This window comes from Pan paniscus, chromosome 2 (assembly GCF_029289425.2).
Source record: "Pan paniscus chromosome 2, NHGRI_mPanPan1-v2.0_pri, whole genome shotgun sequence".
In the NCBI taxonomy this organism is placed as follows: domain Eukaryota; kingdom Metazoa; phylum Chordata; class Mammalia; order Primates; family Hominidae; genus Pan; species Pan paniscus.
The window spans coordinates 32,932,135-32,956,069 of NC_085926.1; the positions used below are offsets into that span (position 1 = coordinate 32,932,135).

The 23,935-nt window shown below is 43.3% G+C and overlaps 2 protein-coding genes across 3 annotated transcripts in view; one reads left to right on the forward strand and one right to left on the reverse strand.

The window, feature by feature from the left end:
• Positions 1–320: 320 nt before the first annotated feature.
• On the forward strand, positions 321–8,371 carry CCR4 (C-C motif chemokine receptor 4). The gene is made up of 2 exons (XM_057302009.2): positions 321–1,538; positions 3,220–8,371. Exon 2 carries the CDS (start codon positions 3,271–3,273, stop codon positions 4,351–4,353), a length of 1,083 nt encoding a protein of 360 aa, XP_057157992.1. The 5' UTR covers positions 321–1,538; positions 3,220–3,270; the 3' UTR covers positions 4,354–8,371.
• A 2,555-nt stretch (positions 8,372–10,926) lies between these two features.
• The window catches only part of GLB1 (galactosidase beta 1), a 140,011-nt gene continuing 127,002 nt past the window's right edge, over positions 10,927–23,935 (reverse strand). Inside the window, exon 16 of one of the 2 annotated variants that reach the window (XM_055109605.3) lies at positions 10,927–11,363. In XM_055109605.3, the coding sequence (XP_054965580.1) occupies positions 11,334–11,363 (30 nt within the window). In that variant the 3' untranslated portion in view covers positions 10,927–11,333. Of the gene's footprint in view, positions 11,441–23,935 lie in introns of both variants that reach the window. The other variant, XM_034956037.4, reaches the window with a different exon arrangement.

Here is a 23,935-nt window from a genome sequence, read left to right on the forward strand (position 1 = left end):
AGGAGCCTGAGTTGAGTGCCTCTACTCTCTACTCTAACTCGTGCATTCTCAGTAGAGGCAATATTGCCCCCAAGATAAAACTTGGCTCTTGGAGGGAGAAAAATTTCATACTCATTTTATGTATAAAGCACAGATATACATACACTGTATAAATAGATATACGGTATGTTTGTAGCATTAAAATTTTATGAGGGAGTGTTAGGAAAAAAAGTCTCAAAAGACTCCTTGGGGCAAGTGATAATGAAAAAAAAGAAGGGGTTCCCTAACACCATTCTAGCTCAGTGTTTTAATTTCTATTTATGCCAATTCCTTAGAAAGAATGATCTTTATGGCTCTTTTAAGCTGAACCAAAGAGCTAAGCAACAGTTGAAACACAGGGAAAGCATCTGGAAGTTGCCAAAAAGCTGAGGCTATGAGAGACTTAGGGCTCATGTCAGCCCCTCGCTTATGACTGCTACCCACATCCAAAGTGAAGATCAAGACCTCAGCCAAGACCACTGCCAATGAAGCTCCGCAATCCCCAAGCAGAAGGCGCTTGGGTGAGGGGTCTTCCTGACGCAAAAGGACTTGAAGCTATGTTGCCAGGCCACTTCACACTGGTTTGAGGCCATGTCAACTATTGAATCAAAGAATGTGGTTGGCTGATGCCTTCCAAGTCACTCACAGACACATACATTTGGACAAATTTTTCTCTTCTCTCTTCTTGAATATCCTTTTTCTTGACTATCTCTGGCCTTCCTTCTCACCCTGGCCTCTCAGATCCCAGTTGTCAGGAGAACATTGCACATCTTGATTGCTGGCCCCTGCATATCCATGATGAGAAACTAGCAAACAGGTTGCTGATCCAAAATGTAGAGATCATTGCTACCACATATGGCCAGTTAAATGGAATTTTTTTTTTTTTAAACTAAAAAGCCAAAAAGGAGTGGCTGATTCCTGTAATCCCAGTGCTTTAGGAAGCTGAGGTGGGAGGATTGCTTGAGGCCAGTAGTTCAAGATGAGCCTGGGCAATATAGCAAGACCCCTATCTCCACAAAAAATAAAATTAGTCAGTCATGGTGGCTTGCACCTCTAGTCTCAGCTACTTGGGAGACTAAGGCAGGAGGATCACTTGAGCCCAGGAGTTCAAGGTTACGGTGAGCTATGATTGCACCACTGAACACCAGTCTGGGTGACAGAGTGAGACCCTGTTTCTTTAAAAAAATCTCTTTTTTAAAAACCAACAAATACATTTTTGTATTTTAAAAAAAACTAAAAATCTTTTTTAAAAAGAAACTGACTTCATTTTTTTTCTTAATCTTTTTTTGGCACATCTTCTTGGCCTTCGGTCTTGGGAAATGACTAAGAATCATTTTCTGCTTCCTACTTCTATCAAAAAACCCCACTTGAACTTAGTACAGTTGGGTGAGGGAGATAACTCGTGCTCACAGGAAGCCACGCACCCTTGAAAGGCACCGGTCCTTCTTAGCATCGTGCTTCCTGAGCAAGCCTGGCATTGCCTCACAGACCTTCCTCAGAGCCGCTTTCAGAAAAGCAAGGTAAGCAGGGACGGGGACATTCCCAGGGTCTTCGGTCGCACACTGCTTTCTGGACCTGGCTGAGATGCTCAGGCCCCTCACGAGTCTAGGGCTTACACTTGGCACCTACCTTGCAGCCCACACACCTTCTACCTGTCCCCACACCCTCTGAGCCCTCATCTGATGGGCACTAATTTATGCAGGACTCTCTTTCTGCACACATCTGGCCTGAGTCCACATGCCCCAAATAAATAGATCATTTTCATAAAAAATATACACTTGTCTGCTTCTTGCTTCTAGCAAGACTCCCAGGCAAGAAATACCACACACGCAAGGCCTACAGAATAATTCCAGACACTTACCAGCTGTGTCTCCTGGCTTTTTGTTCTCCTGATAATTTCCTAACTCCTCAGCCTTGTTTATGCCTTTCATTTTCACTGGTAAAATGGTGGAGAAAGACTAGAATTGTTAGTCATTCAACAAAGTTTTTTGGAGACTCTGTGATGTAACAGGTGTTCAGTATCTATTTGCATGAGTAAACCAAAATCTTTTTTCTTTCTTTTTTTCTTTATCTTTTCTTTCCTTTTTATTTTTTATTTTTTTTGAGACAGGATTTCACTCTGCTGCCCAGGTTGAAGTGCAATGGTGCCATCATAGCTCACTGCGCCTTGAACTCCTGGGCTCAAGGGATCCTCCTGCCTCAGCCTCCTGAGTAGCTGGTACTATCAGCACGTACCACCACACCCAGCTAACTTTTAAAACAATTTTTTGTAGAGACAGGGTCTCCTTATGTTGCTCACGCTGGCATGGAGCTCCTTGGCTCAAGTGATCCTCCCTCCTCGGCCTCCCGACTTGCTGGGATTATAGGCGTGGGCCACTGCACACCTGGCTTCAAAAGCCCTTTCTTGAGAAACACAGTTTGGGCATTGGGTGTGTGGTGGTGGGGGTGTGGGGAGAGATCGAATGTGAATTTACTGACGAATGTGAAAAGGAGTTTAACAAGGAATGTGAGGGTCCCACAAAAGCCTCAAGAAGGAAGCAAGGGAGTGGCCTTGAGTCGGAAAGCCCTTCAGCCCTGAATTGCTCTGATACACATGTCAGCATGTGATTAATTTTAAGAAGATTTCAACCTCTTTATCTGCCAATTTAGATAGGAAGTGAAGGTGGTTGGGGAGGTAGAGGTTTTATTTCTGGCTGCGATGTGTGTTTTCTAGATCCATCAGGTGAATTCCCACTCTAATAGGATTCTGTGCGTAGAATTGATTTTTACGTGCAGTTTGATGATGATCATGATCATATAAAACACACCCAATTGAGAATTGTTCAACTGATTTTGTCATCCCTGAAAGTGATTTCAGTAACCCCAGACTATGAAATATCTTTTTGAAACACATCCTCGAAGAACACCTGCTTGAAAGGGGGTTTTATGATCCTCACTTACAAATGAGAGAACTGAAGCTCCTGGCAGAGAGGTAAGAAAATTAGTGAGTGCCCAAGCTGGAATCTGAAACAAATCTTTCTGCCTCCAAAGCCCAAAATTATTTTGTCTGGCTGCAGGGCCCTGTGAGTAATCGAGCCCTTCATCTTGGGAAAGGCATATACAGACCTGGAGCAAAACAGTACACAGCCATGCTCTGCATTTAGCAACACTTTGGTTTATTTTTGTTCTCACAGAAATCTCCTTTGCTCTTCCCCTCATTAGCTGCTTCTGGTTGGGCCCAGACCTGCCTTGAGGAGCCTGTAGAGTTAAAAAATGAACCCCACGGATATAGCAGACACCACCCTCGATGAAAGCATATACAGCAATTACTATCTGTATGAAAGTATCCCCAAGCCTTGCACCAAAGAAGGCATCAAGGCATTTGGGGAGCTCTTCCTGCCCCCACTGTATTCCTTGGTTTTTGTATTTGGTCTGCTTGGAAATTCTGTGGTGGTTCTGGTCCTGTTCAAATACAAGCGGCTCAGGTCCATGACTGACGTGTACCTGCTCAACCTTGCCATCTCGGATCTGCTCTTCGTGTTTTCCCTCCCTTTTTGGGGCTACTATGCAGCAGACCAGTGGGTTTTTGGGCTAGGTCTGTGCAAGATGATTTCCTGGATGTACTTGGTGGGCTTTTACAGTGGCATATTCTTTGTCATGCTCATGAGCATTGATAGATACCTGGCAATTGTGCACGCGGTGTTTTCCTTGAGGGCAAGGACCTTGACTTATGGGGTCATCACCAGTTTGGCTACATGGTCAGTGGCTGTGTTCGCCTCCCTTCCTGGCTTTCTGTTCAGCACTTGTTATACTGAGCGCAACCATACCTACTGCAAAACCAAGTACTCTCTCAACTCCACGACGTGGAAGGTTCTCAGCTCCCTGGAAATCAACATTCTCGGATTGGTGATCCCCTTAGGGATCATGCTGTTTTGCTACTCCATGATCATCAGGACCTTGCAGCATTGCAAAAATGAGAAGAAGAACAAGGCGGTGAAGATGATCTTTGCCGTGGTGGTCCTCTTCCTTGGGTTCTGGACACCTTACAACATAGTGCTCTTCCTAGAGACCCTGGTGGAGCTAGAAGTCCTTCAGGACTGCACCTTTGAAAGATACTTGGACTATGCCATCCAGGCCACAGAAACTCTGGCTTTTGTGCACTGCTGCCTTAATCCCATCATCTACTTTTTTCTGGGGGAGAAATTTCGCAAGTACATCCTACAGCTCTTCAAAACCTGCAGGGGCCTTTTTGTGCTCTGCCAATACTGTGGACTCCTCCAAATTTACTCTGCTGACACCCCCAGCTCATCTTACACGCAGTCCACCATGGATCATGATCTCCATGATGCTCTGTAGAAAAATGAAACGGTGAAATGCAGAGTCAATGAACTTTCCACATTCAGAGCTTACTTAAAATTGTATTTTAGTAAGAGATTCCTGAGCCAGTGTCAGGAGGAAGGCTTACACCCATAGTGGAAAGACGGCTTCTCATCCTGCAGGCAGCTTTTTCTCTCCCACTAGACAAGTCCAGCCTGGCAAGGGTTCACCTGGGCTGAGGCATCCTTCCTCACACCAGGCATGCCTGCAGGCATGAGTCAGTCTGATGAGAACTCTGAGCAGTGCTTGAATGAAGTTGTAGGTAATATTGCAAGGCAAAGACTATTCCCTTCTAACCTGAACTGATGGGTTTCTCCAGAGGGAATTGCAGAGCATTGGCTGATGGAGTAAATCGCTACCTTTTGCTGTGGCAAATGGGCCCTCCAATTAATTTCTTGCTTTTGCGGAACAATATAGATAACTGTTTTTCTAATAACATATCTCAGGCAAAGTATATTCCATTGAGCCAGATGTATGAAGAAACAATTAGCGAAGTGATGAAACCAGATCTCAATTATTTATTGTAAAGGATTATCTGTTAATTGAAACCAAACTTTTTATACTGATATAAGGGTAAGGATATGAAGACATTAGCCAAGGTCTGCTTTCCAAACATGAACTACAAGGCATTCAAAATCCAAACATATTTCTGAAAATTCAAACACAGTTTCTCACTTGTTTGTGGACATGTTTTGTTCTAATTTTAACAGAGGAATATTAAAAAATTTTAAATAGGCCGGGCACGGTGGCCTGTAATCCCAGCACTGTGGGAGGCCGAGGTGGGCGGATCACCTGAGGTCAGGAGTTTGAGACCAGCCTGGCCAACATGGAGAAACCCTGTCTCTACTAAAAAATACAAAATTAGCCAGGTGTGGTGGCGCATGCCTGTAATCCCAGCTACTCAGGAGGCTGAGGCAGGAGAATCACTTGAATCCGGGAGGTGGAGGTTTCGGTGAGCCGAGATCCCGCCATTGTACTCCAACCTGGGCAAAAAGAGCGAAACTCTGTCTCAAAAAAAATAAAATAAATAATACATAGGCCAAGAATACATTTATTTGAGGTCATTTACTTGTTTTTGTTTTTTTTTGAGATGGAGTCTCGCTCTGTCACCCAGTCTGGAGTGCAGTGGCGCGATCTCGGCTCACTGCAAGCTCTGCCTCACGGGTTCGCACCATTCTCCTGCCTCAGCCTCCCGAGTAGCTGGGACTACAGGCACCTGCCACCATGCCTGGCTAATTTTTTGTATTTTCAGTAGAGACGGGGTTTCACCATGTTAGCAAGGATGGTTTTAATCTCCTGACCTCGTGATCCACCCGCCTCGGCCTCCCAAAGTGCTGGGATTACAGGCGTGAGCCATCACGCCCGGCCACTTGTTTATTTTTTATTTTATTTTATTTTTTTTTTGAGATGGAGTCTCACTCTGTCACCCAAGCTGGAGTGCAGTGGTACTCGGTTCACTGCAACGTCCGCCTCCCAGGTTCAAGCGATTCTCCTGCCTCAGCTTCTCAAGCAGCTGGGATTAGAGGTGTGTGCCACTACGCCAGGCTAATTTTTGTGTTTTTAGTAGAGATGGGGTTTCACCATATTGGCCAGGCTAGTCTTGAACTCCTGACCTCAGGTGATCTGCCTGCTTCAGCCTCCCAAAGTGCTGGGATTACAGGCGTGAGCCACCTCGCCCAGCCAAGGTCTTTTACTTGTTTATAAACAATCTCTTCATAATTAAAATTAAGGATTAATAAAGTATGACAATACCTCCTTAATCATTTTGAAGTGCCTGCTATCAATTGAAATAAAAACAATCAACTAAAAGTTATTGTTGACATTGTATAAATATGGTTGTTAAAAAATTATGAAATTGTGAAAAGTGTCATCTTCTCTTAAAACATTGGCCCTAGTTTTTTGTTTTTGTTTTTGAGACAGAGTTTTGCTCTTGTCGCCCAGGCTGGAGTGCAATGGCACGATCTTGGCTCACCGCAACTCCGCCTCCTGGGTTCAAGTGATTCTCCTGCTTCAGCCTCCCAAGTAGCTGGGATTACAGGCGCCTGCCACTACGCCCAGCTAATTTTTTGTATTTTTAGTAGAGACAGAGTTTCACCATGTTGGCTAGGCTGATCTTGAACTCCTGACCTCAGGTGATCCACCCACCTTGACCTCCCAAAGTGCTGGGATTACAGGCGTGAGCCACTGGGCCCAGCCACTGGCCTTAGTTTTTAACTTTTGGGTGACTAAAAAGTTTGGTCAGTCATTTCTTACAAGTGATTTAAATCATTTAATTAATCCTTTCATACTATTAAGATAAATTGCTATCTCTGTCCTTACAGCCTTAATTAAGCAAAGACTCCAACAAAATCTGGGAGACCTCCAATTCTTCCCAAAACAAAAACTTATCTTGCAAGCTGTCAACTGAGTTAACCAGTTACGAATGCTTCTGTTATGTTTATACATTCTTGCATGCTCTACATTTATAAAGAAGGCATTTCCAGAAAATTCATTTTCAGTAAAGTGATTTTAAAGAGGGAAAGTTGATGCTGTCTTTATAGAAAATAAAATAAAATAAAATAAACTTGTGTATAGCCCCAGGGAGCGTTTTTTCCTGATCTTGTTTGTGTTAGATCTCCTGACCAGTGGATGAGAATCAGAGCTGCTGCTGTGCCATTGCTTCACCACATGCTGTACATGTGAACTCGCCCAAGGGGAGGAATCAAAGCGTTCACTGTTGCCATCTCCACTTCGGGTTGTGTGTTGCTATCTTGCCGTAGGGGACTTGGAGACGAGAGCGAATAAGTTACGGGGTGGGCGTGGTGGCTCATGCCTGCAATCCCAGCACTTTGGGAGGCCAAGGTGGGCCGGTCACTTGAGGTCAGGAGTTCGAGACCTGCCTGGCCAACATAGTGAAACCCCATCTGTACTAAAAGTACAAAAATTAGCCAGTGTGCCTGCAATCCCAGATACTTTGGAGGCCGAGGCATGACAATCGCTTGAACCTGGGAGGCGGAGGTTGCAGTGAGCTGAGATCATGCCACTGCACTTCAGCCTGGGTGCAGAGTGAGTGAGACTCTGTCTCAAAAAAAAAAAAAAAAAGAAGTTAGGGATGGGCCAATTCCTAGGCAGTCGTTGCTTAGACAACTTCTGTGAGGTGGGCTATGATCTGCCAAATCCTAGCTCTGCATTCCTTTGTTAGTTTGAGCATGTTACTTTTCTCTCTTAGCCTCAGTTTTCTCTTCTGTAAAACATGCTTCAGAGGGATTGAAAAAAAAAAAAAAAAAGATGATGACTACAAAGCACCTATGTTCCTGGGTCATAGATAAAGGAAAGTTTTGGATATGCCCAATCAGCGGCTGCCTCTCTTTTCCTGGTAGAGCTGTTTATTTTATTCATTTAATCATAGTGAGATAGAAACTTTAGGGCACCAAAAGACAATGGCTGGTCAAAGGGGCTTTACTGCCCCTTCATTTCCATCATAGGCTGTACCAAGCAATGGTGAGGTGCAATCCAAGTTACTTCCATATCTCTGCCTCAGGATGGGTCTTTCATTTCCTCAAAGTCAGTCAGAGCTCCCCTTATTCCAAAGTTGGAGAGAATATTCCCTCAGGACAGGAATGTAGAACCTCTGGTGACATCCAAACAAAACCCTCTTAGAATACCCAAAAGAAAGTTTCTTCCCATTAAGCAAAAGAACCATAGAAAGAAAGCCAGCATGATTTCTACTTTTTTAAATATTTATTTATTTATTTATTTATTTATTTATTTATTTATTGAGATGGAGTCTTGCTCTGTCGCCCTGGCTGGAGTGCCATGGTGTGATCTCGGCTCACTGCAACTTCCGCCTTTAAGGTTCAAGCGATTTTCCTGCCTCAGCCTCCCGAGTAGCTGGGATTACAGGCATGCACCACCACACCTGGCTAATTTTTGTATTTTTAGTAGAGACAGGCTTTCACCATGTTGGCCAGGCTGGTCTCGAACTCCTGACTTCAGGTGATCCGCCTGCCTCGGCCTCCCAAAGTACTGGGATTATAGGTGTGAGCCACTGCACCCAACAAGCCAGCATGATTTCTAAACAAAGATGGGTTTAACTGTAAATTTTCAGACATTAGACTCATGTCTTTCTTGTTGCAACATACCTAGCCTAGGTGTAATTTGCTCAGGAACAATAGAAGTGGGTTTGCTTTTGGGGTGATGTAAATGTTTTGGAACGAGTTGGAAGGGTGGGTTGCACAATATTGTGAATATACTAAATGCTATTTAATTGTACATTTAAAAATGGTTCATTTTATATTATGTGAATTTTACCTCAACAACAATAACAACAAGAGTAATAGGAACTAGTCCAGGCAATATCTGCCCCACAGTAGGTTCTCAAATTCTATTGAATAAGTAAATTAATTTCATCTGCTTCTCATGAGAAGGAATAATACAGGGTGAAGCCAAAGGGTCTTTAGACCTTTAGGGAGATTATTTGCAAGGAATTCTCCTAACAATTTGGAACGATTTCTATTGAAATAGTTGCCTATTTTGTGCCAAGCAGAATGCTAGTTTATGGAAATAATAAAGAGATAAAGAAGTAAGTTCTGCCACTCATGGAATTCACAATCTGATAAAGGAAACACAAACGCAGGATTAACTAGACTGCAAGCAAGACAAGTATGATAATAGAGCCACAAGAAAGATTCTTTGGGACTCCAGAGGAAGGAGAAATTGATTAAATTTTAAATTTTCATAATACGATTAGCTTTTGAAGTAGACCTTGTAGGAGAGGCATGATTTTGATGAAGGGAAGGGAGAAAGGACTCCCCAGCCTGATGAAATAGCATCTGAAAAGGCACAGCGGTGTTAAGAGAGCACTGTGTGGTCAGGGGGTAGTAGTAGGGTTTTCTTGTAGTTAAAGTGCATGGGAGTGGGGCAGTGGAGCAAAGTAGGGAAAGGTGAGACCAAAGAAAAGTACAGACCTAAGAGGCAGCAGCCTTGAGTTATGGACTGAGTCAGCTGCCATCCTGCTCTGGGCTTGAGACTGTCAGGGGGTTAAGGGGCGCTGTCCACACACCCACCAGTTCAGGACTGAAGCACTCTCTACTAGTCGTCAGGAATGTTGGCCCTGATAGCTCTCAGCTGGTCTCCCTTCAGGAATCATCCTCCCTGGGGGCAGCTCATATTCAGTGACTGGATAATGAGGAGATACAAGCACTTGCCCCTTGCCTAGATTTGGGATAACTCTGAAGGGCCATTGCTACTCCAGAGCTCCCATAAGATTAGCTGAGGCCTCTGTTGCAACTGTGTTGCAGTTCAACTTTTCCCACTGTCCAATCTGCGTTCTTTCTTTCTTTTTTTTGAGATAGAGTTTTGCTCTTGTTGCCCAGGCTGGAGTGCAGTGGTGTGATCTTGGCTCACTGCAACCTCTGCCTCCTGGGTTCAAGCGATTCTCCTGTATCAGCCTCCTGAGTAGCTGGGATTACAGGTGCCCGCCACTAAGCCTGGCTAATTTTTTTGTATTTTTTAGTAGAGATGGGGTTTCACCATGTTGGCCAGGCTGGTCTCAAACTTCTGACCTCAGGTGGTCTGCCCACCTTGGCCTCCCAAAGTGCTGGGATTACAGGCGTGAGCCACCACACCCGGCCCCAGTCTGCTTTGTTTATGCCCTTACAGGTGTGGTTTCCAAGAGGACTCCCTACTAAATCTCCTGCATGCTAATCTCAAGAGCCTCAGAGCAAGCTTCCAGAATCCCAATCTAAAACAAGGACTTTCTGATCAAACTGGGGACAAGTGAGCACCTAACGTAAATGGAAACTGACCTAGGAGCGGGAAAATGAGGAGACATAATCTTTGCATCAGGGATGTGCTTCATTAATTGCCTTCCAACCATCAACCTCACTTAACAGTTGGCTCCTCTATTTTCCTTTAGTCAGTCTCACTTTGGCCCCATAATTTGCGTGTCTCAAGCCCTGAGGCATCTTTCCCTATACACCTTATTCCTGTTATCGTTACAGCCCATCTCTACCCTTGGTCATGCCACAACCACCTGTCATTCTATATCCTGTACCCTACATCCAGTCAGAGATTGTCCACTCCATCTCCAGCCTTTCTTGACTCAAATGAACCAGACATAAACTCCACCCACTTTTTGTGGTCATAATACTTTACCGCTTGAAAGCTTACAATAGCTCCAAATTCCCCTTTCAGAAAATCAGAAATCCAAGTGCTTTTATATATTGACACTCATTTTACCCTCTTCTTAAAGTAGATAAGGTTGATTTTATTACTCCAAGAAATTGAGGTTCAGGAGAAACAATATTTTAATCATGAATTAGACTCACTCTACCAAAAATACCCACCACCTAACTGCCTAGTAAAATTGCTAGCACAAAACTCAATTATTTTTTACTGAATGAGTGGATTTCCTTATCTCTTAATCAAGTACTCTACACTGGCAATTCAAGTTTCTATTTAACTACACAAAGTTCACTAGTCCTGTCTTCAAAATCCCCGTTGTGTTTCTAATAAGACTTTATGTGACCAAGTTCAAAGATTGACTGAATTGTTCCAGAAATACTGGTGGGCTTTAGGTCAAAAATTACTTTATTAAGACTTTTCATATTGAACATAACTGCCAAAGTCTGCATTTTCACCTTTTCTGAGAAATTGTGAAACAGCAGCAAGAAGAATGAATTTTAAAACCCCCAAACTCCATTTGCACCAGACTTGGAGACAGAGATCCTTTTCAGACTCCAAAATACCTGGATGGTCTGCCCAAAGCAGCTGAGATCAGGTGAAACCTGTGTGGGAAAGGGTGAAGTGCAGGGTGGTAAGAGATGGAGCACGGACAGACGTCAGCAACACGCCAAAGGCATTTCCTGAGCAGAGGGTGCACAGTGCGGTGCAGGAAGAGAGGTGATCAACACTTGGGTCAGAAGTTCTCCTGGCCCCAGTTTGGTTCCGAGAAGCAGAGGAGGCAGGTTTGCCAAATTTCAAATTTGCAGGAGGCAGGCAGTCTGTCTCTGTGGCAGCAGAAAAGAAGAGAGCCATCAGGTTGTGAAGACAGCTAGCCTGGAAAACTGCTGCCATCGCCTTCGTCCTAGGCAGAAACACAAACATAAGCACATTAAACAATGCAAAGACAAATACTAAGAAAAATGACACCATTGACTGTAATCTGGAGAGGAATACTAGAGAAACATAGGAAAATACAGAAAAGATTTCATTATCATGATAAAATATGTCTATCTCAGCTGAAAAGGCATCATGGGCCACTCCAGAGGCATTCCAGCTAGCTAAAAATAGGAAGGAACGCCTGTGATCACCACTTCTATAAAACATTGCCCTGGAGGTACCAGCTCCACAAGATAAGGGGAATAAAGTAGAGGTATAGAAATTGGCAGTGGCTCATGCCTGTAATCCTGGTACTTTGGGAGGCCAAGGCAGGCGGATCACTGGAGGTCAGGGGTTTGAGACCAGCCTGGCCAACATGGTGAAACCCCGTCTACTAAAAATACAAAAATTAGCTGGGCATGGTGGTGCATGCGGGTAGTCCCAGCTACTTAGGAGGCCAAGGTAGGAGAATCGCTGAAACCCGGGAGGCAGAGGTTGCAATGAGCTGAGGTCACGTCATTGCACTTCAGCCTGGGCGACAGAGTGAGACTACATATTAAAAAAAAAAACAGAGAGTCTGAGAAGCTGTCACAGCCAAGGGGAGCCTAAGGAGACAACTACATGTCATTAGTTCTGGATCAGAAAAAGGACATTAGCTAAACATTAAGGAAACATGTCCAAAAAGAATGGACGTTAGTTAATAATAATGTATCAGTATTGGTTCAGTAAGTATAGCAAATGTAGCTGTCTAATGTATGGTGTTAATAACAGGGGAAATGTGATGTGCAGTAAATGGGAACTTTCTGTGCCATGTTCACCAGTTTTTTGGAAATCTAAAACCATTCTAAAATACAAGTTTATTTAAAAAATTGGAAAGGGGAAGGGAAAATATTTCTAGTTCCAATAATACTGTTGAATAATTGGAACACCCAAGAGAATTACCTGAAAAACTATTATTAACAATAAGATAATTATGCAAGTTAATAAGGGAAGATGTTAATACATCAAACTCAATTACATTTATATTTACAAATAACAATCAGAAGATGTGGGATAACAGACCCACATTATGAAAGAGAATAGAAATAAATAATAATTAAAATATATATAATCTATACATAGTATGAAATAGATAGAAAATATATGGGAACAACTTAGTCTAAAACACTATTACAGCACTAGGCCAGAAAAGGCCTTATACAAGCAAGCTCAATGGTATAAAAAACACCAGTTCTTTTCAGTTAAATTATTAAATACAATGTTATTCTTCAAGACATATTAATAGTCTTTTATAAATTACATACACCGATTTGAAAGCTTACATAAGAATGAACAACAACAAAAAATAGCCAGGACCACTCTGAAAAAGAAGAGCAATGAGGATATGCATATTATAAATTAATATGTATGTTAAATTAATTAGCTAATTAAAACATACAGCAATGTTGCAGAAGGTCAAATGAAACAGAATGGGAAATCTAGTTTAGTATGAGATCAAAATACACATGAGAATTTAGGGCATATTAAAGATGGCAACTTAAATCAAAGGAGGAATACAATAAACTATTTATTCAGAAGTGGGCCAAATGTATTGGCATCTGGAAAAAAAATTAAGCTTGATTCATATGTCACACTATACATGGTTAAATTCCAAACAGAAAAAAATATTTAAATGTAAAAATTGGAAAAATAGAAGTTCTAAAAGAAAACATGGGACAATTTCTTCACAATTTGTGCAGCAGGCAAAGCCTTTCTAAAAATAACTCAAAATTCAGAAGCCATGAAGGAAAAGATTAATAAATTCAACTATGTGAATTAAAAATATGCATGACAAAAACATCCCCAAAGAAAAAGTCAAAAGACAAATGACAAACAGGGTCATCTGGTTGCAGTTAAATGCAATTGAACTTTTTTCAAATTACCAAGTGGCACATGGATGTTTGTTACATTATTCTTGGTACTTTTCTATATGGTTGAAATGCTTAATAATAAGTAAATTAACATATACTCATACTATGAAATATGGTGCCATTAAAAAGAATAACTTTCAGCTATATACCTATACCATTCACAAATGTCCATAATATCTTAAGTGCATTTTGAAAACCTGGAAGTATAAACCCCAAACTGTTAGCCATTTTATAGAGGAAAAAATTATGCTTTGTATGTTCTAGGCTTCTTTATTTCTTTAAGCAAACATGCATTACTTTCATAATCTGCCAAAGCAATAGCAATATTTCCATTTTAGGAAAAAAAGGAGAACTTTATGATGATGGAGAACTGACTAAAATAAACCACACAGAGATACTCTAGAACATAGGGCTCCCAGGTGACTTGAGCATGCGGATGTCATCCTGATGTAACACCTGCCCACAGAGATGTGCAGTGCTTTGAAGAAGATGCTGACGTCAGTCCTGGGGATGAATAACTGAGTTTATGGTATGAGATAGGTACAAGATAGCATGCTGGAGCCTGCAGAATGTTTGAATTCTTTTGATCATGCTTGATATAAACAGACTATCATTGGAGGCGAGCAGGCAGGAAAAAGCTCTGCGCCGAGACTAGACTGTACAACCACCTCGCCATGGTTACCTTGGTTAGGGAGCTTCCTCCTAATTGTTTTGATGTCACAAGAAAAATGTCACACACAAATAAAGTGAACGATGGTTCACATGGAGCATTGTGTGGTCTAGTTGGGCTCCTCTTCATGGAATGACCAGGGAAGAATTTGAGGGAGTTCGTGCAGTGGACAAAGGGTAAATATATGAGGGAATGGATTTGAGTTGTAAATACAAGAGTTATTTCTAATCTGAGTCCTTAAGAACTTCTTGAGGGTTACAGATCTGTTCATTCTATTACTAGAAAGACTTCCAATTAAGGTGCAGTAAAAAGTTCACAGTTTGGGGATCTTCCTGTTTTCCAAAACTAATTGAAATGTGATAGACAATATATAAGAACAGAAGTCTGATTGATGTCTAGGTACAAATGCCACTTTGAAAAACTGTTAGACAACTCTGTGTAAAGTTGAACATATACCTATTTTATGATCCAATAATTCTACACCTAGGTATTGATCCAAGAGAAATGAAAACTTTGGTCCATAAAACGACTTGTTCAAGAATGTTGGTAACATCACACTTGATATGATTTGGCTGTGTCCCCACCCAAATCTCATCTTGAATTGTAGCTCCCACAATCCCAACGTGTCATGGGAGGGACCCAGTGGGAGGTACTTTGAATCATGAGGTTAGGTTTTTCCCATGCTGTTCTTGTGATAGTGAATAAGTCTCATGAGACCTGATGGTTTTATAAAGGGCAGTTCCCCGCACACACTCTCTTGCCTGCTGTCATGTAAGATGTGCCTTTGCTCCTTTTTCACCTTCCACCATGATTGTGAGGCCTCCCTAGCCATGTGGAACTGAGTCTGTGAAACCTCTTTCCTTTATAAATTACCCAGTCTCAGGTACATCCTTATTAGCAGCATGAGAACAGACTAATACAGTAAATTGGTACCAGGTAGTGGAGCACTGCTGTAAAGATACCTGAAAATGTGGAAGCGACTTTGGAACTGGGTAACAGGCAGAGGCTGGAACAGTTTGGAGGGCTCAGAAGAAGACAGGAAGATGTGGGAAAGTTTGGAACTTCCTGGAGACTTGTTGAATGGCTTAGATCAAAATGCTGATAGTGATATGGACAATAAAGCCCAGATTGAGGTGGTCTCAGATGGAAATAAGGAAGTTCTTGGGGACTGGAGCAAAGGTGACTCTTGTTATACTTTAGCAAAGAGACTGGTGGCATTTTGCTCCTGGCCTAGAGATCTATGGAACATTGAACTTGAGAGAGATAATTTAGGGTATCTGGTGGAAGAAATTTCCAAGCAGCAAAGTGTTCAAGAGGAAGCAGAGAATAAAAATTTGGAAAATTTGCCGACTGATGATTTAATAGAAAAGAAAAAAAAAACATTTTCTGGGAAGAACTCCAAGCCTGCTGCAGAAATTTGCTAAGTAACAAGAAGCTGAATATTCTTCACTAAGATAATGTGGAAAATGTCTTCAGGGGATATCAGAGACCTTTGTGTCAGCCCCTGCCATTACAGGCCTGGAGGCCTAGGAGGGAAAAATGGTTTCCTGGGCCAGGTCCAGGGCCACCCTGCAGTGTACAGCTTAAGGACTTGGTGCCCTGTGTCCCAGCCACTCCAGCCATGGCTAAAAGGGGCCAAGGTATAGCTGGGGCTGTGGCTTCAGAGAGTGCAAGCCCCAATCCTTGGCCGGTTCCATGTTGTGTTGAGACTGCAGGTGCAAAGAAGTCAAGAATTGAGGTTTGGGAACCTCTGCCTAGATTTCAGAAGATGTATGGAAATGCTGGGATGTCCAGGCAGAAGTTTGCTGCAGTGGTGAGGCCCTCATGGAGAATCTCTGTAGTGCAGAAGGGAAGGTGGGGTTGGAGCCCCTACACAAAGTCCCCACTGCTGTATTGCCTAGTGGAGCTGTGAGAAGAGGGCCACTGTCCTCCAGACCCTAGAATGGTAGATCCACCAACAGCTTGCACTGTGTACCTGAAAAAACTGCAGACAGTGTCAGCCCATTAAACCAGCTGGGAGGGGGCTATACCCTGCAAAGCCACAGGGGCGGAGCTTCCCAAGGCTGTAGGAGCCCATCTCTTGCATCACCATGACCTGGATGTGAGACATGGAGTTAAAGGAGATCATTTTGGAACTTTAAGGTTTACTGACTGCCCTATTGGGTTTTGGACTTGCATGGAGCCTGTAGCCCCTTTGTTTTGGCCGATTTCTCCCATTTGGAACAGCTGTATTTACCCAATGCCTGTAACCCCATTGTATCTAGGAAGTAACTAACTTGCTTCTGATTTTACAGGCCCATAGGTAAGAAGGGAGTTGCCTTGTTTCAGATGAGACTTTGGACTTGGACTTTTGCATTAATGATGGAATGAGTTAAGACTTTAGGGGACTGTAGAAAAGGCATGATTGGCTTTGAAATGGAAGGACATGAGATTTGGGAGGGGCTGGGGCAGAATGATATGGTTTGGCTGTGTCCCCACCCAAATCTCATCTTGAATTGTAGCTCCCATAATCCCCATGTGTCTTGGGAGGGACCCGGTGGGAGGTAATTTAATCATGGCGGTGGGTTTTCCCATGTTGTTCTCATGATAGTGAATAAGTCTCGCAAGATCTGATGGTTTTATAAAGGACAGTTCCCCTGCATATGCTGTCTTGCCTGCTGCCATGTAAGACGTGCCTTTGCTCCTCCTTGCCTTCTGCCATGATTGTGAGGCCTCCCCAGCCATGTGGAACTGTGAGTCCATTAGACTTCTTTCCTTTATAAATTACCCAGTCTCTGGTATGTCCTTATTAGCAGCATGAGAATGAACTAATACAATACTTAATGGTGCAAGATGGACTGCTTTCTCCCCAGGATCAGGAACAAGACTAGGATGTCTGCTCTTCCATTTGTATTCATATTGTATTGGAAGTTCTCATCAGGACAAAAATCAGCAAGAAAAAGAAATAAAAGGGATATAGATTGAAAAGGAAGAAGCAAAATTATCTTTTTGTAGATGATGTGATCTTATATGCAGAAAATTCTAAGAAATCCACTATAAAACTATTAGAGCTAATAAGTGAGTTCAGCAGGTTGCAGGATACCAGATCAACATACAAAAAACAATTGCTTCTACTTTGGGAGGCCAAGACAGGAAGATCACCTGAGGTCAGGAGTTAGAGACCAGCCTGGCCAACATGGTGAAACCTCATCTCTACTAAAAATACAAAAATTAGCCGGGCATGGTGGTGTGTGCCTATAATCCCAGCTACTAGGGAGGCTGAGGCAGGAGAGTTGCTTGAACCTGGGAGGTGGAGGTTCAAGATGGTATGTGAATTATATATCTCCCTCTACCCACAAAATGCTTAAAAGGTAACTTAACCCTTTGATTGGGGCTCAGTCCTTTGGATGTTAATCTGACTGGGCTGGTGCACCTAAATAATTAATAAATATTCTCCTGAACCCCATCGGTCTCTCTGATTCCTTAAAATCCTGCTACATTTCTGGGAGCTCGCCCACGAATGGAGACAACAGATTTACTGTCTCCTTTGTCTGCGGGACTAGAGCCTCAGGGCCAGGGGAGACCTGGCATCCAAGGTGCACCACGGGGGAGTTTCACCTGGATGGAAACCAGCTCTCCCTGCATCCCAGCACCCTGCCTGGTAGCGGAACGGAACCGGGGGTGGGGCTGCAGGACAATACCAGCTCTTCAGGAACCACGGTAAGGAGCAAGGGCCCAAGGCAGGGAAGCCTGTCCCATAAGGACAAAGGGGAGCTTGATCACCTCCCGGGGAATGACCACTAATCCAACTCAGAGCGGCTGAGGGCGGCAGGAGTGGCTTTTCAATTTGGATGAACTTCGTGTCCCCACTAACAAAGTGAAAGTGGCTACCAAGGTGTACATTAACCGAGATCAGGAGGCAAAGAAGGAGGCTGATTGGAAGCTTAAGAAAGGTTAATTTACTAGCAGCAGCCCTTACGGGAAGAGAAGCTGGCTTTGCAAGGAGGCATGGACATGGGCGTGAATGCAGTCTTGGAAAAGGCTGGTCTGGACAGGAGTTTAAAAACCAGCCAAGGCCAGAGACAGATTAATGTGCATGGTGCAAAAGGAAAGGACATTGGAAGGATAAATGTCAAAAGAATAAGGAGAATGGTCAAGGCCATGGTATGAAAAAAACACTGGCCAAGGGCTACTGCACCCAGGAGAAACCCAAGACCCCCTGCACCTGCTGTGGAAGGCAGGGTATAAAGTGTCAAGAAAAAAAAAGCTCAAATCTGCTCTAAAAGTGTCCAGCATTTAAGCTTTTATATAAGCCAAGAGAAAAGATGGCTTAGTAGTGAACAAAAGCAGGCTGTTTGTGCACTTCCTACTCCAACCACCTGGTGTCAAATAAGAGAGTTCCTAAGGGCAGCAAGGTTCTGCTGCATTTAGATCCCAAATTTCTTGCTCATGGCTAAGCCATTACACGAAGCCACAAAGAAGAGGAAAGAAGGAGCCCCTCCTCTAGAAGGCCAACCAGGAGAAGGCTTTTAAAGAAATCAAAGAAGCCTTGACTCAGGCCCCAGCTTTAGGACCGCCAGATCTAACTAACTAAGCTTTTCTTCTTGTATGTCCACAAATGAAAGGGAGGCCATAGAGGTTCTAACTCAAGCCATAAAGTCATGGCATCGCCCAGTGACATACTTATCCAGGCAATTAGATTCTATGGCACTTGGATGGCCTCCTTGTTTTAAAGCACTAGCTGCCACTGCCCTACTGGCATGGGCAGCTAATACACTGACTTTAAAAACTGTGAATACCCTAAACCTTAGCTCCTCATCAAGTCAGTCCCAGGAGGCCCCCTTCATTGCTGTGTGGATGTGGTAGATAGAGTGTTCTCAAGCCGGAGAGATTTGACACATCGGCCCCTTGGAGACCCGGACATTGAATATTTTACTGATGGAAGCAGTCTCATACTAAAGGGAGTCCGTCGTGCTGGGTATGCAGTGGTGACTTTGGACTCAGTAGCAGAGGTGCAGTCTTTGCCTACAGAAACTTCTGCTTAGAAAGCAGAGCTAATAGCTCTGACAAGAGCTCTCTGGCTAGCAAAAGGCCAAAAGACAAATATTTACACAGATTCCAAATATGCTTCTGCCACTTTGCATGTTCATGAGGCTATTTATAAAGAAAAAAAGACTTTTAACTGCTGGAAGTAAAGAAATAAAGTAACAAGGAAGAAATTCTACAGCTCTTAAATGCTGTATGGGCCCCAAAAGAGGTGGCAGTGATGCACTGCAAGGGGCACCAAAAAGCAAGAACACTAAAGGCTAAAGAAAATAGAAAGGCAGACAAAGAGGCAAAGCAGGCTGCAATGACAACTCCACCTTCTAAAGAAGAAGCCTTAGCTATGCTTCTCCTCCTGGAGATTCCCCTCCCGGAGATCCCAAGCTACACTCCAAATGAAAAGGCTTGGTTTTCCCAGGAAAATAAGAACTACATTGAAGGAGGATGGTAAAAATTATCCAGTGGGAGGCTAGCCATACCTGAAATGGTGGCCCCCAGATCTGTAAAAGAGTTCCACCAAGGAACTCACATGGAAAAAACAGCACTAAAGACATCATTAAGGCATCATTTCCATGTGCCATGACTCACTGCTATTACTCGAGCCATTTGTAAACAAACAGTGTTTAACTTGCACTCAGAACAATCCACCACAAGGGCCTACTTGGCCCCCGGGAGTTCAGGAAACAGGAGCCATGCCCTGTGAAAATTTGCTTATGGACTTCACCGAATTGCCCTGAGAGGGAGGCTGTCAGTACATGTTGGTGTTCATTTGCACCTTTTCAGGGTAGGTCATGGCCTTCCCCACCTGGACAGAGAAGGCACTAGAGGTGACCAAGGTGTTAAGAGACATTATTCCCAGATTTGGACTGCCTCTAACTCTAAGATCAGACAATGAACCAACATTTGTGGCTGAAATAGTTCAGGACTTAACTTGACTATTAAAAATAAAGTGGAAATTACATACAGCCTACAGGCTGCAGAGCTCAGGTAAAGTGGACTGCATGAACCGAACACTCAAACGGCTGCTGAAGAAATTTTGTCAAGAAACTCACGGTGGAATCAAGGTCTTGCCCATGGTCCTCCTCCGAGTCAGGTGCACCCCCACCTAACAAACTGGGTATTTGCCCTATGAGATTTTGTTCAGCCGGCCACCCCCCATTATAAGTCAGATTAAAGGTAATCTCTGTAAACTAGAAAAACTAACTTTAAAAAGGCAAATGCAGGCTTTAAGCATGGCCATGCAAAAGATGCATGGCTAGGTATGGAAAAGAATGCCTATAAGTCTAACAGACTTGTATACTCTTTCAAACCTAGGGACTTTGTTTAGGTTGAAAAATGGAATTCAACCACTCTAGGACCCATATAGGATAGGCCCCATATTGTTATCATGTCTACTCTCACTGCTGTTAAAGTTGCAGGTGTCACACGTTGGATTCACCATAGCCGGCTGAAACCAGTGGCAGCAGTGACTCCCGATGACAACCAGTGGATTAGCCAGCAAGACCCAAATCGCCCCACCCGAATAATCCTACGGCGAAACCTAACCACCGGTAAGAAGGACAACTGCCCTGCTCTGACCACACTGGAGGCTAAGCTCTTACCCTAAGCTCTTACCCTATAAATTCTGGTTTGAGGTTCATATTAAATCGGAGAGAGAAAAAGAAAGAGAGCTTATAGCTCAAACCAAATAATCCCCTCCCTCCTATAAAGGGCCTATTTCCTTGTACTTTGATGCCTGCCATGCCATGTATGTTCATAACCATAAAAAACCAGAAGCAATCTGCAATGGTTTGACACAAGAGAGGCTTAGCAGCAACAGTCCTAAACATCTGTACGGAGAACCACAAATCAGATGCCCGGACTGTAACATTCAGTGGTCTACGCTAACACAGCTCCAACATTTATATTCAGGAAGGACTGCTCTACTAAGTAGTATGTCAACCAAACCAGATTGTAAGACAAGGACATGCAATCCTTTAGATATTACTATCTTAAAGCCAGAGCTACCTTTTTGGTCTATAGGACAGACAGCACTATTATGAGTTGATAGACAAGGAGCAGGCCTTGGAGTTCCACTACTAATTGTCAAAAAGACTAGAAGGACTCAAATGCATCCAACCCTGCAATTCCGGGTCCATAAGTCATTCTATGAGCATTTTAATCAGCCAGTGCCCGAGCTTCCTCCATCAACCAAAAACTTATTTGCTCAGCTAGCTGAAAACATAGCTGGCAGCTTAGGAATTTCCTCATGCTACGTACGTGGAGGAACTAATATGGGGAACCAGTGGCCGTGGGAGGCAAAGGAATTAATGCCACAAGATAACTTCACTTCGCCTAACCCTGCCAGTAAACCAAAAGCCTCAGCCAGTGTTTGGTTGTTAAAAGCCTCCATAATTGGAAAGTACTATATCGCCTGATGGGGAAAGGCTTTCACAGAGGCAGTAGGAGAAACAACCTGCCTAGGGCAACAGTATTATGATGAGACTAAAAACAAAACTCTATGGAGAAACGCCCAGAACGACTCCTACTTACCAGATCCAAACCCTTTCTCTTGATTCTCTACTCTAAGCCACTCTTGGCATCAGCTAGAGGCTCCAACTGCTTGGAAGGAACCCTCTGGCCTATATTGGATCTGTGGAACACGGGCATATTGGCAGCTGCTGGCTAAACGGACAGGAGCATGTGTGTTAAAAACAATCGAGCCATCCTTCTTTCTAATTCCTCGAAGGCAAGAGGAACTCTTAAGATATCCAGTTTATGATAAAAATAAAACTAGAAGAAGCATAATCACAAAAATAGACACAAATATCAAAAAGAATATGGACGTAGGAAACTGGAAAAATAATGAATGGCCTCCTGAAAGAATCATTAAATACTATGGGCCAGCTACCTGGGTGCAAGACAGGTCATGGGGGTACCGTACCCCCATCTATATGCTCAACCACATCATAAGGTTGCAGGCAGTCCTTGAAATCATAACCAATGAAACATCAAAGGCACTAGATTTATTGGCAATCCAAGCAACACAAATGAGGAATGTTATATATCAAAATAGGCTGGCTTTAGATTACCTCTTAGCCTCGGAAGGAGGAGTATGTGGAAAATTTAATTTAACCAACTGTTGCCTAGAAATCGATGATAATGGCCGAGCTGTCATGGAAATCACAGCTAGAATGCCCGAGTTGGCCCACGTTCCAGTTCAGACTTGGTCCAGGTGGTCCCCAGACTCCTTGCATGAAGGATGGTTCTCAGCCTTTGGAGGATTCAAAACCCTCATTAGTGGGTTCTTGCTTATTCTTGTCATCTCCTTCATCCTCCCTTGCCTTTTACCCCTGTTTATTAGTAGTATTCAGTCAACTATGGAGGCAATAGTAGCCTGACACACTACCGTGCAGTTGATGACATTAACCAGATATCAGCCACTGCTGTTTAGAAGAAGCAGCTCAGCTCCAAGAGGAGGTGGCAAATAATGGTGCTTTCTATTAACACCTCTGTTATAAAAAGCACCAAAGAGGGGAACAGAACAGGAATTAAGAGAAATTAAAGAGTGTGTAAGCAGAAACTCAGTTGTATGTAAGAAAACCCAATTCCCCTAAGAAAGAGAAAGAGCTGGAGTCCTTAAAAACCACCTGTTTTTCTGTGGCTAGTAAGCCTTATCTCTCCTCCCTTACCAGGCATTGTGAAGACCCTGTTTCCCTGGCTGTGCAGCTGCAAGGTCACTAGACAGATAAACTCAAGTCACAAAACATGTTTTTCCTTGAAAAGTAAGAAATGATGTAATGCATGTCTCAATTGAATAACTGTCTTTGTTTCTTACTTCTGTAGTATGCTTCCCCCTGCACAGATCTCCCCTCACCCACGAAATGCTTAAAAGGTAACTTAACTCTTTGTTCGGGGCTCAGTCCTTTGGATGTTAATCCAACTGGGCTGGTGCACATAAATAATTAAGAAATATCCTCTTGAACCCCATCAGTCTCTCTGATTCCTTAAAATCCCACTATAATAGAGTGCAAGGGAACACTCTGGATGATGGAAATTCTCTATCTTATTGGATGTGGGTGACCTGTGTGTGTGTGTATATATATATATTTGGTTAGTGCAAACATAATTGCATTTTTTTTTTTGAGAAGGAGTCTCACTTTGTTGCCCAGGCTGGTGTGCAGTGGTGCAATCTTGGCTCACTGCAACCTCCACCTCCTGGGTTCAAGCAATTCTCATGCCTCAGCCTCCCCAGTAGCTAGGATTACAGGTGCATGCTTGCATGCTACCACATCCAGCTAATTTTTGTATTTTTTAGTAGAGACGGGGTTTTGCCACATTCGAGACCAGGCCGGTCTTGAACTCCTGACCTCAAGTGATCTGCCCGCCTTGGCCTCCCAAAGTGCTGGGATTACAGGCATGAGCCACCACGCCTGGCCTAACTGCGGTTTTGGCCATTACTTTCAATGGCCAAAACCACAATTATGTTTGCACCAACCTAATATAAATTTATCAAAACTCATTGTACTATACACTTAAAAGTCTACATGTTTTATGGTATGTAAATTGTACATCAATGAAAAATAAATACTATTTCAAACAAACAAACAAATAGGATTAAGCATCTTTGAGGACAAGAATTAGGGAATAGAAGCAAAGTGTTGAGCAAAGCTGAGATTGTAAGTCCTCTGGGTTTTGGCACTTGAAGCAAGCAGCAGCTGCCAGGAGCTCAGATCCTGTAGGGTAACTCTGCTCCATCTAATATGGGGAGGGGGGCTGCAGTCAGAGGCTAGGGCAAGGCAGAGCTACTCCTCATCTGCAAAGAGACAAAGAAACTGCTGGTTGGCAGCTGTAGGCCTTGTTAGGCTGGAGGATAAACACAAACTCATGACTAAGATTT